Consider the following 12775-nt stretch of genomic DNA (forward strand, 5'->3'; position numbering starts at 1 on the left):
ACAACCCTCTGAGATACTGGTGCCTTTTTATTTCTGGCCTCTTGAGTGATTGTAATCGCTCCTCCATTGGTGGCTGCAACATCAGCTGCCTGGGTATATGTTCAGGGATATCCTCCCGAACCACTCTGGCTCCTCTTCCCATTTTAAAACACCCCTTAAATCAAGCATTTGGTCATCTGTCCCAGTATCTCCTTATGGAGCTCGGTGTCAAATCCTGTCTGACTCACCCGTACCTTGGGATGTTTTACTCCATTAAAGACACTTTATACATAAATATACAGAGTGTGTTATTGTTATTGCAAATCAACACTCCTGAGGTAAGAGAATTGTGTGTGAGGGGGACATATTTTGAATTTAGTTGCTGCTTTGTGTATTTAATGCAGGAATCGGAGGTCACTGTTCGGGATAATCCGTCAGTTGAATGTCGGAGTTCGATGTTTGGTTGCTGTCATGATGAATCCACATCTGCATTAGGACCAAATGGAGAAGGCTGCAGGACCGGCCCCAGGCACCGTAAGTAGCATCTTATTTCTGGAGTTGCTTTACAAAACGTCCAGTTGTTTCATGGTTGTTTGAAGGTGCAGAGGCTCCCCACGCGATTCTCCGCCCAAAACTGGCCAAGTTCCTGACGGCGTTGTTCTAACCACGTGTCGGGCATTAGGAACCTCGGGTGGCAGCTGCGGGCTCAGTCCACGGTGCGGGGCGGGGGGATCAATCAACGGGGGCGGGGGGGGGGGGGGAGCCTCATGGACGGCCATGGGAGCGTTCAGGCAGCACAGATCCGCGGGCCCAAGCTGCCGCCGTGCGCCTGCGCAGACTCCCGAATTGGGCCCATAGTAAAATATCCCAAGATGCTTCACAGGAGAAATATAAGTCAGAACAATTTGTTACCAAGCCTTGTAAAAAGATATTACAACAGATGACCAAATCCTGGTAGATTTAAGAAGTGTCTGAAAGCTGGAACTGTTTTAGGGAATGAATTCCAGAATTAGGGCCTGAATTAGTCAGCTGAAAGCACAGTCACCAATGGTGAACTGACTCAAGTCAGCAATATTCACTGGGCAGAAGTGGAGTGCAGATATCCTAGAGGTTGTGAGGTTGTTGGAGGTTTCAGAGATAGGGAAGGGTGAGGCCATAGAGAGATTTGAAGCATGCAAATTTTAAAATTGAAGCATTTCTTAACTAGGAGCCAATATAGGTCGGTAAACACAGGAGTGATGAGTGAACAGGACTTGGGGCTGGATTCTCCGCAGCTCCGCGCCAAAATCTCGTTTGGTGTGGTGGCAGAGAATCAACTTTCACGGCGAAATCGAGCCCGGCGCCGGTCGGCAATTCTCCGGGACCTGAGAATCGAAGTGTTCAGCGAGTACTCCGCGAGGCTGGGGGGCCTTTGCCAGAGGCCTGCCCTGCGATCCTCCGCTCCCAACCGGCTGAGTTCCCGACGCCGTGGTACTAACCACCTATCGTCGTTCGGGAAGCTTGCGTGGCAGCCGCCCTGGTTGGGGGGGGGGGGGGGGGGGGGGGTCAAAGCACCAGGGGGGGCCTTATGGGCGGCCGGGGGATAGATCGGGACAGTCGGATCTTCGGGCGCGCGATCAATCGGGGGGCCTACATTTTGCAGCTGCCTCCACGGTCTGAGTCCGCCATGGTGCGGGAGTCCGCATCCACAGTTAAAGCTGCGTGAATCATTCTGGGACCCTGCTAGCTCTCTGCAGGTCAGTGAATTGGCTTATTTTTATTGAGGACACTCGGGAGTGAAACTCCAGGGTTTTCACACCGGCGTGGGGACATAGTCCCATTTTGGGAGGATCCAGCCCTTGGTGTGAGTGAAGACACAGGCAGCAGAGGTTTGGATGCTCCTGAGTTTATGGGGGGTAGACAATGGGAGATTAGTTGGAGTCAAATAATCAAGTATAGGGGCAATAATGGCATCATGAGGGCTTCAACAGAAGAAGAGCTGAGCTGGGGTGAAGATGGCCGAAGCTACAGAGTTACAATAACTGCAATCATAATCTTTATTAGTGTCACAAGTAGGCTTAAATTAACAATGTAGTTACTGTGAAAATTCCCTAGATGCCACATTCCGGCTCCTGTTCAGATACACTGAGGGAGAATTATGAATATCCAATTCACCTAACGTCTTTCAGGACTTGTGGGAGGAAACCGGAGCACCCGGAGGAAACCCAAACAGACACGGGGAGAACGTGCAGATTCCGCACAGACAGTGACCCAAGCCGGGAATCGAACCTGGGACCCTGGCACTGTGAAGCAACAGTGCTACCCACTGTGCCGCCTTTAGGAAACGGGTAGCAGATTTTTAGATGAACTGAAGTTTACGGAATTGTAACTCTGATGCAATGATGCTGTAAATTTAAGCATGGATCCTTGGTGAAGTATCTAATGTTTGCTGTGTTTCTGGGATGTGGGGGACCTATTTGCAGCTTATCCAGCCACATGCTTGTTACTGAGCGCCAATGGCCCATGCGCAGACTGGACAGTTCGATGGTTCTTCGTCTCGGGCGCCGGGCTCTGTAACCGCTTCTGGTATGGAGGGTGCCATGGGAACAAGAACAACTTTGACACAGAGGAGAAGTGCCTGAGTCGGTGCAGGAGATCGAGCACCCACAGTGAATCAACCAGCACACCCGCCGAACTACCACGCTGGTGGCTCCCTCACACAGGACATCATTCCGAGTCCCCTCTGCCTCCAAACAGAGAATCCATACAACCAGAACAGTCTATTTACAGGTAGTGCTTATGTGTTAACAAATTGCTGTGTCTTTCTGTATTTTGTTTCAAATGCATACTAATGATAAAGGGCTTTGATGAAGTAAATCTGAAGAAATTGTTTCCACTGGAAACACTGGAAAGTGTTATATTACTGGGTCTAGTAATATGTACGGTTACTAGTTGCTGTTGAAGCTGATGGTGTGATCCTGAAGAATCCACAAGTCTTCAACTTAAGCAAACTCAGTTATTTAAAGTAACGGTTGATTATATTTGAGTTTGACACTCCACGGAACTATCTCTAGAAATCAAGTAATTAAATATGATTGAATGAACTGATTCACAACTATAAATACTAACTATACTGAGAGCTATCTAAATATACAACTGCTTACTGAACACTCCAAGGTAGAAAGAGACCAAGATCCTTTAGGAGCTGCTATTTATACTGGATCTTTTAATGCCCTCTAGTGGTAGTGCTACAGTTAGATGTTATAATTAATCCTTTAGTTACACACACATCCATATCATTACACAGAGGACACATATTTCACAGAAGAACCAGGAGACAGTTACACCCTTGAAGTTTCTGAAATCAAACCAAATCCTTCAGATATGGTCTGTGGTCACGGATAGGAGGATGTGACTAGGAGTGAGGCAAGTATAGGGGATCCAGAATGTAGCACTGGAGGAGCCTCCATTAGTTTGTGCAGCTTGGGTGAATGAGTCTGAGAATTGCAGGGAGGTTGAGCAAACTGATCACAGCAAAGTGGGGTGGGGTGGGGTGGGGTGGGGGGGGGGGGGGTGCAAGGTGGGCAGCAGCAGGGCATTCAAGCTGCAGCAGGGAATAAAAAGAATATAGTGGTAGAGAATATAATTAGGGTGCGACATACTGTCCTGTGCAGCCAAGAATGTGAGTCCAGAAGGCTGTGTTGTCTCCCATTGCCTCATGCTGGAGTGGAAGTTGTTGTGGTCCATGAAGGTCTCAACAGCAGGTATGGTGAAGAAAGAGGTTGTGCTGCGGGAGTATGAGAGCTAGGGGCTGCATTAAAAAGCAGAAGCACCAAGGTAAGATCTCTGTATTACTACTTCAGCCATCAGCAACTTTTCCAGTCACAAAAACCTTTTGAGCTCCCAGTAAGAACTGACAGAAGCCCTTAGAAATATTCTTCTTGTGTTGACGAGCCAAAAACATACATAGGTCATGGGACAGCACGGTGGCGCAGTGGGTTAGCCCTGCTGCTTCACGGCGCCGAGGTCCCAGGTTCAATCGCGGCCCTGGGTCACTGTCTGCACATTCTCCCCGGGTGTGCGTGGGTTTCGCCCCCATAACCCAAAGATGTGCAGGGTAGGTGGATTGAACACGCTAAATTGCTCCTTAATTGAAAAAATGAATTGGGTACTCTAAATTTTAAAAAAAACATACATAGGCCATTTTAATGGAATGTGTGTTGCAGCTTCTTTGGTTCAAGTAAGAGGAGTGTTGCTGGATTGATTCATTGATTCATTCATCCATTCACTCACTCACTCCTCAGTCACTCACTCACTCACTATCACCGCTCCTCCCTTTCTCACTCACACACTCACCTCTTGCACACACTCATTTCGTACACACGCGAACACACATCTCACACGTGCACACATGCATCTCACACGCATACACACAAATCGCACATGCACACACATCTCACACAGACTTATTCATACACCTCTCGTACACATATACACCTCTCTTTCTCGCTCTTTCTCACACAAACACACACACCTCTTGTCATAATATACACCAGTATATCATGGTGCAGACACACACTGATGGACACACACAGGGACCAATCAACATGTACAAACACCGCAGCCAATCACCAGTTAGAATACACACACTATAAAGGCAGAGGGCACCACGGTTACCGCTCATTCTGGGCGCTGCCTCTGAGTGTAACAAGAACTCATCCAGCCCAGCACAGACTTACAACACGTGCTGAGAGAATCAACTGGTTCAGACAAGGCTGAGGTCTCTAGTTTAAGTTAGCATAATTTAGACCCACAGTTATCGTGTGTTAGTTAGTTAGAAATAGTTAATAAAATTGAGTTGAACCTTCATCAGTGTTGGAAGTGTCTGTTCATCTATCAAGTCTACACTAGCCAACACTTCACCTCTCTCACACACACAAACACACACCTCTTGCATTCTCACACACTCGACTCTCTCTGTGTCACACACACACAAACACATTCACCACTCTCACACATCTCTCACACCTCGCTTATTCTCACACACAGAACTCTCTCTCCCACACACACACAAACACACTCACCTCTCTATCACTCCGGGTTCCCCCCGCTCTCCCCATTACTCCGAGTTTCCCCCCCCACCGCTCTCCCATCATTCCGAGTTCCCCCCCGCTCTCCCCATCACTCCGAGTTTTCCCCCCCCGCTCTCCCATCAGTCCGAGTTCCCCGCCCTCCCCATCACTCCGAGTTCCCCCCTCTCTCCCCATCACTCCGAGTTCCCCCCGCTCGCCCCATCACTCCGAGTTCCCCCCCGCTCTCCCCATCACTCCGAGGTCCCCCCCGCTCTCCCCATCACTCCGAGGTTCCCCCCGCTCTCCCCATCACTCCGAGCTTCCCCCCTGCTCTCCCCATCACTCCGAGTTCCTCCCCCCCGCTCTCCCCATCACTCCGAGTTCCCCCCCCCCCCCCCCGCTCTCCCCATCACTCCGGGTTCCCCACCCCCACTCTTCCCATCACTCCAAGTTCCCCTCCCCTCTCTCCCCATCACTCCGAGTTCCCCCCCGCTCTCCCCATCACTCCGAGATCCCCCCCGGCTCTCCCCATCACTCCGAGTTCCGCCCCGCTCTCCCCATCACTCCGAGTTCCCCCCGCCCTCCCATCACTCCGAGTTCCCTTCCGCTCATCCCATCATTCCGAGTTACCCCCCCCCGCTCGCCCCATCACTCCAAGATCTCCCCCGTTATAGATCAGCCTGGCCTACTTCCGAACCCATTTCGGGAACCCCTAATGTAGAATAAACAAGGGCTGTGTTTAATGGGCAGCACGGTAACACAGTGTTTGCACAGTTGCTTCACAGATCCAGGGTGCCAGGTTCGATTCCCGGCTTGGGTCAGTCTGTGCGGGGTCTGCACATTCTCCCCGTGTCTGCGTGGGTTTCCTCCGCGTGCTCTAGTTTCCTCCCACTGTCCAAAGACGTGCAGGTTAGGTGGATTGGCCATGATGGATTGCCCTTCGTGACCCAAAAAAATGTTAGGTGGTGTTTGTGGGATAGTTTGGAAGTGTGGACTTAAATGGGGTGCTCTTTCCAAGGGCCAGTGCAGACTCAATGGGCTGAATGGCCGCCTTCTGGACTTTAAATTCTATGACGTCTATGAATGCATTCTCAAAGACTGGGTTTTAATTCATTCAGTACTGAGGAAAGGGGGAGACACGCAGATTGGGATGGCATTAGTTTGAACCATGATCGGGTGATGTCCTGGTGAATCATATCAGTAAGACTCTAGAAAGGGCCTGAAACTAAATAGTTGGGGGGCCGAGGAGAGAGAGTCCATGTGAAGGGGGATATTTAGAATGTTACTGAGAATGGGCAAGGCAATAGTGCAGATTGGCAACCATAGTGTGAAAGGAAAGGATAGGTCGTACAAACATATGACTGCACCAGCAAAAAAGGTAAAACAACAGAATTAAAGGCACTTTAATATATTGGAGATAAGAAAGTGAGGAAAAAGTCACTGATGGGAGTTGTTTGTGGGTCCCCTAACAGTCGTTACTCTGTCGGAGAGAGTATACATCAAAAAATAATGGGGGCTTGTAAGAAAGATACTGCAATAATCATGGGTGATTTTAATCTTCATATTTAATCTACATATCAATTGGCCCAATCAAAGTGGACTGGAGAATGAGTTTATAGATTGTATTCAGGACACTTTCTCAGAACAATACATTCCAGAACCAACCAGGGAACAGGCAATTTTAGACTTATTGATGTGCGATGAGACAGAATTAATTAATTATCTCATGGTAAAGGATCCCCCAGGCAAGAGTGATCATAGGATGATAGAATTTCATGTTCCGTTTGAAGCAGAATCACAGAATAATACAGCGCAGAAGAGGCCCTTCGGCCCATCATGTCTGCACCAACGTGTGTCAAACACTAATGTCTTAAATTTATATAAAGAAACTGTCGGGGTATAAATCCCACTTCAGCACTTCCTGGCCACGGAGCTACAGTGGACTTGGAGATTAGGTAAGATGGTGGAAATGCAGTTAAGGAGAGATTTAAGGCGAGATTTCATAACGCTCAACAAAGATATACTTCACTGTATAAGAAAAATTCTATGCGAAAGATTTACCATCTGTGGTTTGAAAAAATAAGCCCAGAAACCAGGTGAAATAGGACCCTGTCAAGGACCCTGTATGAAGCCTACCTCGTGCGCGACCTCTCCCTACAATGTCGCCACTGGAAGCCACCATCCTTCGCTAACTAAGAGAGTTGAGGATGCTGTCAAATTGAAAGAAAAGACTTGCATACTGCGAAGATTAGTGGTGGGTCAGAAGATTGGGCACATTTTACAAACCAGCAAAGGATGGCTAAGAAAATAATGAGGGAGAAATTTGAATATGAGAGTCAACTAATTGGAAATATAAGAAGTTAGGAAGAGCTACGACAAGTATATTAAAAGGAAAAGAATTGCTAAAGGGATGGGAACCAATGCTGGAAGTTGGAAGGTAGTAAAACAGGGACAGAAACAAAAGGAAGTAAGGGGAAAAGTGCAAGGCAGAGAAGACATAGTCAGAAATCCATCAGGGCGACAGTACAAGGTCCAGTGACTGAGGGGAGCACAGTGAATAGGCCCAGTAATAACAAAAGGAATAAAACTGGAGATGTTAAGATTCAAAACAGAGGTAAAAAAACCAACATAAGTGTACTTTACCTGAATGCTCGTAGTATTCGGAATAAAGTAAATGAGTTGGTGGCACAAATCATCGTAAATGACTATGATTTAGTGGCCATTACTGAAACATGGTTAAAGGATGGTCACGACTGGGAGTTAAATATCCAAGGGTATCAAACTATTCGGAAGGACAGAGTGGATGGTAAGGGAGGTGGTGTTGCTCTGTTATTTAAGGATGACATCCGGGCAATAGTAAGGGATGACATCGGTGCTATGGAGGATAAGGTTGAATCCATTTGGGTGGAAATCAGGAATAGTAAGGCGAAAAAGTCACTGATAGGAGTAGTCTATCGGCCACCAAATAGTAACGAGATGGTGGGGCAGGCAATAAACAAAGAAATAACTGATGCATGTAGAAATGGTACAGCAGTTATCATGGGGGATTTTAATCTACATGTCGATTGGTTTAACCAGGTCGGTCAAGGCAACCGTGAGGAGGAGTTTATAGAATGTATCCGCGATAGTTTCCTAGAACAGTATGTAATGGAACCTACGAGGGAACAAGCAGGTCCTAGATCTTGTCCTGTGTAATGAGACAGGATTGATTCATGATCTCATAGTTAGGGATCCTCTCGGAAGGAGCGATCACAATATGGTGGAATTTAAAATACAGATGGAGGGTGAGAAAGTAAAATCAAATACTAGTGTTTTGTGTTTAAACAAAGGAGATTACAAGGGGATGAGAGAAGAACTAGCTAAGGTAGACTGGGAGCTAAGACTTTATGGTGGAACAGTTGAGGAACAGTGGAGAACCTTCCAAGTGATTTTTCACAGTGCTCAGCAAAGGTTTATACCAACAAAAAGGAAGGACGGAAGAAAGAGGGAAAATCGACCGTGGATATCTAAGGAAATAAGGGAGAGTATCAAATTGAAGGAAAAAGCATATAAAGTGGCAAAGATTGCTGGGAGATTAGAGGACTGGGAAATCTTTAGGGGGCAACAGAAAGCTACTAAAAAAGCTATAAAGAAGAGTAAGATAGAGTATGAGAGTAAACTTGCTCAGAATATAAAAACAGACAGTAAAAGTTTTTACAAATATATAAGACAAAAAAGAGTGGCTAAGGTAAATATTGGTCCTTTAGAGGATGAGAAGGGAGTTTTAATAATGGGAAATGAGGAAATGGCTGAGGAACTGAACAGGTTTTTTGGGTCGGTCTTCACAGTGGAAGACACAAATAACATGCCAGCGACTGATAGAAATGAGGCTATGACAGGTGAGGACCTTGAGAGGATTGTTATCACTAAGGAGGGAGTGATGGGCAAGCTAATGGGGCTAAAGGTAGACAAGTCTCCTGGCCCTGATGGAATGCATCCCAGAGTGCTAAAAGAGATGGCTAGGGAAATTGCAGATGCACTAGTGATAATTTACCGAAATTCACTAGACTCTGGGGTGGTCCCGGTGGATTGGAAATTAGCAAACGTGACGCCACTGTTTAAAAAAAGGAGGTAGGCCTCCCTCGAGGTACACCACGAGCCCGGTGGTGGCGGCCACCCTCAAGATCTGGGGGCAGTGGAGGCGACACAGGGGGGAAGTGGGAGGTCTGATGGAGGCACCGTTAAGAGGGAACCATAGATTCATCCCGGGGAACATGGAAGGGGGATTTCAGAGCTGGCACAGGGTGGGCATCAGGCAGCTGAAGGATCTGTTTGTAGATGGGAGGTTTGCGAGCCTGAGAGAGCTGGAGGAGAAATTCGGGCTCCCCCCGGGAAACGTGTTTCGACATTTGCAGGTGAAGGCATTTGCTAGCCGCCAGGTGGAAGGGTTCCCCTTGCTCCCCAGCAGGGGGGCGAGCGATAGGGTGCTATCGGGGGTCTGGGTCGGAGGGGGGAGGATATCGGACATATACAAAGTAATGCAGGAGGCTGAGGAGGCATCAGTAGAGGAGCTGAAAGACAAGTGGGAGGGGGAGCTGGGAGAGCAGATAGAGGATGGGACATGGGCTGATGCCCTGGAGAGGGTTAATTCTTCCTCCTCGTGTGCGAGGCTTAGCCTCATTCAATTTAAGGTGCTACATAGAGCCCATATGACGGGGACAAGGATGAGTCGGTTCTTTGGGGGTGAGGACAGATGTGTCAGGTGTTCGGGAAGTCCAGCGAACCATGTCCATATGTTTTGGGCATGTCCGGCACTGGAGGAGTTCTGGAAGGGGGTGGCAAGGACGGTGTCGAGGGTGGTGGGATCCAGGGTCAAACCAGGATGGGGGCTAGCGATCTTTGGGGTTGGGGTGGAGCCGGGGGTACAGGAGGCGAGAGAGGCCGGAATACTGGCCTTTGCGTCCCTAGTTGCGCGAAGAAGGATACTGATACAGTGGAAGGACGCGAGGCCTCCAAGCGTGGAAACTTGGATTAATGACATGGCAAGCTTTATCCAGTTGGAAAGGGTCAAATTCGCCCTGAGAGGGTCGGTACAAGGGTTCTTCAGGCGGTGGCAGCCCTTCCTCGACTTTTTGGCTCAAAGATAGGGTGCAGAGGTCGCAGCAGCAGCAACCCGGGGGGGGAGGGGGGGGGGGGAGGGGGGGGGGGGGTGGCAACAACGGGGGTTGTGGGTTATTTAAGGTTGTAATGCGGACAAATTTGTTCGCAGTTCATGTTTGATGTTAATTGTTGCTTTGTTTGTTTTTTTGGGGGGGGGGAGGGGGGGAGGACAGCGCGCGCGGGGGGTTGGGCGGGGGGGGGGATATCTGTTAAGAGGGAATATTGTGTAATAGTCTATGGTTAGGGGGGGTAAATATTCTCATGTAAAAAAATCTCTTCAATAAAAATTATTTAAAAAAAAAAGGCGGTAGGCAGAAAGCAGGAAATTATAGGCCAGTGAGTTTAACTTCGGTAATAGGGAAGATGCTGGAATCTATCATCAAGGAAGAAATTGCGAGGCATCTGGATAGAAATTGTCCCATTGGGCAGACGCAGCATGGGTTCGTTAAAGGCAGGTCATGCCTAACTAATTTAGTGGAATTTTTTGAGGACATTACCAGTGCAGTAGATAACGGGGAGCCGATGGATGTGGTATATCTGGATTTCCAGAAAGCCTTTGACAAGGTGCCACACAAAAGGTTGCTGCATAAGATAAAGATGCATGGCATTTCGGGTAAAGTAGTAGCATGGATAGAGGATTGGTTAATTAATAGAAAGCAAAGAGTTGGGATAAATGGGTGTTTCTCTGGTTGGCAATCAGTAGCTAGTGGTGTCCCTCAGGGATCCGTGTTGGGCCCACAATTGTTCACAATTTACATTGATGATTTGGAGTTGGGGACCAAGGGCAATGTGTCCAAGTTTGCAGATGACACTAAGATGAGTGGTAAAGCAAAAAGTGCAGAGGATACTGGAAGTCTGCAGAGGGATTTGGATAGGTTAGGTGAATGGGCTCGGGTCTGGCAGATGGAATACAATGTTGACAAATGTGAGGTTATCCATTTTGGTAGGAATAACAGCAAACAGGATTATTATTTAAACGATAAAATATTAAAGCATGCCGCTGTTCAGAGAGACTTGGGTGTGCTAGTGCATGAGTCACAGAAGGTTGGTTTACAAGTGCAACAGGTGATTAAGAAGGCAAATGGAATTTTGTCCTTCATTGCTAGAGGGATGGAGTTTAAGACTAGGGAGGTTATGTTGCAATTGTATAAGGTGTTAGTGCGGCCACACCTGGAGTATTGTGTTCAGTTTTGGTCTCCTTACTTGAGAAAGGACGTACTGGCGCTGGAGGGTGTGCAGAGGAGATTCACTAGGTTAATCCCAGAGCTGAAGGGGTTGGATTATGAGGAGAGGTTGAGTAGACTGGGACTGTACTCGTTGGAATTTAGAAGGATGAGGGGGGATCTTATAGAAACATTTAAAATTATGAAGGGAATAGATAGGACCTCACGGTAGCATGGTGGTTAGCATCAATGCTTCACAGCTCCAGGGTCCCAGGTTCGATTCCCGGCTGGGTCACTGTCTGTGTGGAGTCTGCACGTCCTCCCTGTGTGTGCGTGGGTTTCCTCCGGGTGCTCCGGTTTCCTCCCACAGTCCAAAGATGTGCGGGTTAGGTGGATTGGCCATGCTAAATTTCCCGTAGTGTAAGGTTAATGGGGGGATTGTTGGGTTACGGGTTACGTGGGTTTAAGTAGGGTGATCATTGCTCGGCACAACATCGAGGGCCGAAGGGCCTGTTCTGTGCTGTACTGTTCTAAGTCTAAGTCTAAGGATAGATGCGGGCAGGTTGTTTCCACTGGCGGGTGACAGCAGAACTAGGGGGCATAGCCTCAAAATAAGGGGAAGTAGATTTAGAACTGAGTTTAGGAGGAACTTCTTCACCCAAAGGGTTGTGAATCTATGGAATTCCTTGCCCAGTGAAGCAGTTGAGGCTCCTTCATTACATGTTTTTAAGGTAAAGATAGATAGTTTTTTGAAGAATAAAGGGATTAAGGGTTATGGTGTTCGGGCCGGAAAGTGGAGCTGAGTCCACAAAAGATCAGCCATGATCTAATTGAATGGCGGAGCAGGCTCGAGGGGCCAGATGGCCTACTCTTGCTCCTAGTTCTTATGTTCTTATGTTCTTAAAGTAAACATTGGTGTCTTAGAGGATGAGACTGAGGAATTAGAACATACAGCGCAGAAGGAGGCCATTTGGCCCATCGAGTCTGCACCGACCCACTTCAGCCCTCACTTCCACCCTATCCCCGTAACCCAATAACCCCTCCTAACCTTTTTGGTCACCAAGGGCAATTTATCATGGCCAATCCACCTGACCTGCACGTCTTTGGACTGTGGGAGGAAACCAGAGCAACCGGAGGAACCTACACAGACACGGGGAGAACTTGCAGATTCCGCACAGACAGTGACCCAGCGGGCAATCGAACCTGGGACCCTGGCGCTGTGAAGCCATAGTGCTATCCACTTGTGCTACCGTGCTGCCCAAATTAATAATGGGAAACAAGAAAATGGCTGAAACCTTGATGAACTATTTGGCACCTACCATGGTGGAAGACACAAAAACATCTCGAGTCATAGAGATTGATGGGGCAAAACAGAGGAATGAACTTAAAACAATCGTTATCACTAGGGAATAAGTACAAGGAAAACTAATAAGATTAAGGGCA

The 12775-nt window shown here is 48.0% G+C and overlaps 1 protein-coding gene across 7 annotated transcripts in view; it reads left to right on the plus strand.

Annotated features, from left to right (window-relative positions):
- paplna (papilin a, proteoglycan-like sulfated glycoprotein) overlaps window positions 1–12775 on the plus strand; it is a 324761-nt gene that overhangs the window by 256956 nt on the left and 55030 nt on the right. For all 7 annotated transcript variants that reach the window (XM_038781804.1, XM_038781766.1, XM_038781791.1 and 4 more), the window contains 2 exons: window positions 384–513; window positions 2442–2748. In XM_038781804.1, coding sequence (XP_038637732.1) covers window positions 384–513; window positions 2442–2748 — 437 coding nt within the window. The remainder of the gene's footprint in view (window positions 1–383; window positions 514–2441; window positions 2749–12775) is intronic.

This window comes from Scyliorhinus canicula, chromosome 2 (genome assembly GCF_902713615.1).
Source record: "Scyliorhinus canicula chromosome 2, sScyCan1.1, whole genome shotgun sequence".
Lineage (NCBI taxonomy): Eukaryota > Metazoa > Chordata > Chondrichthyes > Carcharhiniformes > Scyliorhinidae > Scyliorhinus > Scyliorhinus canicula.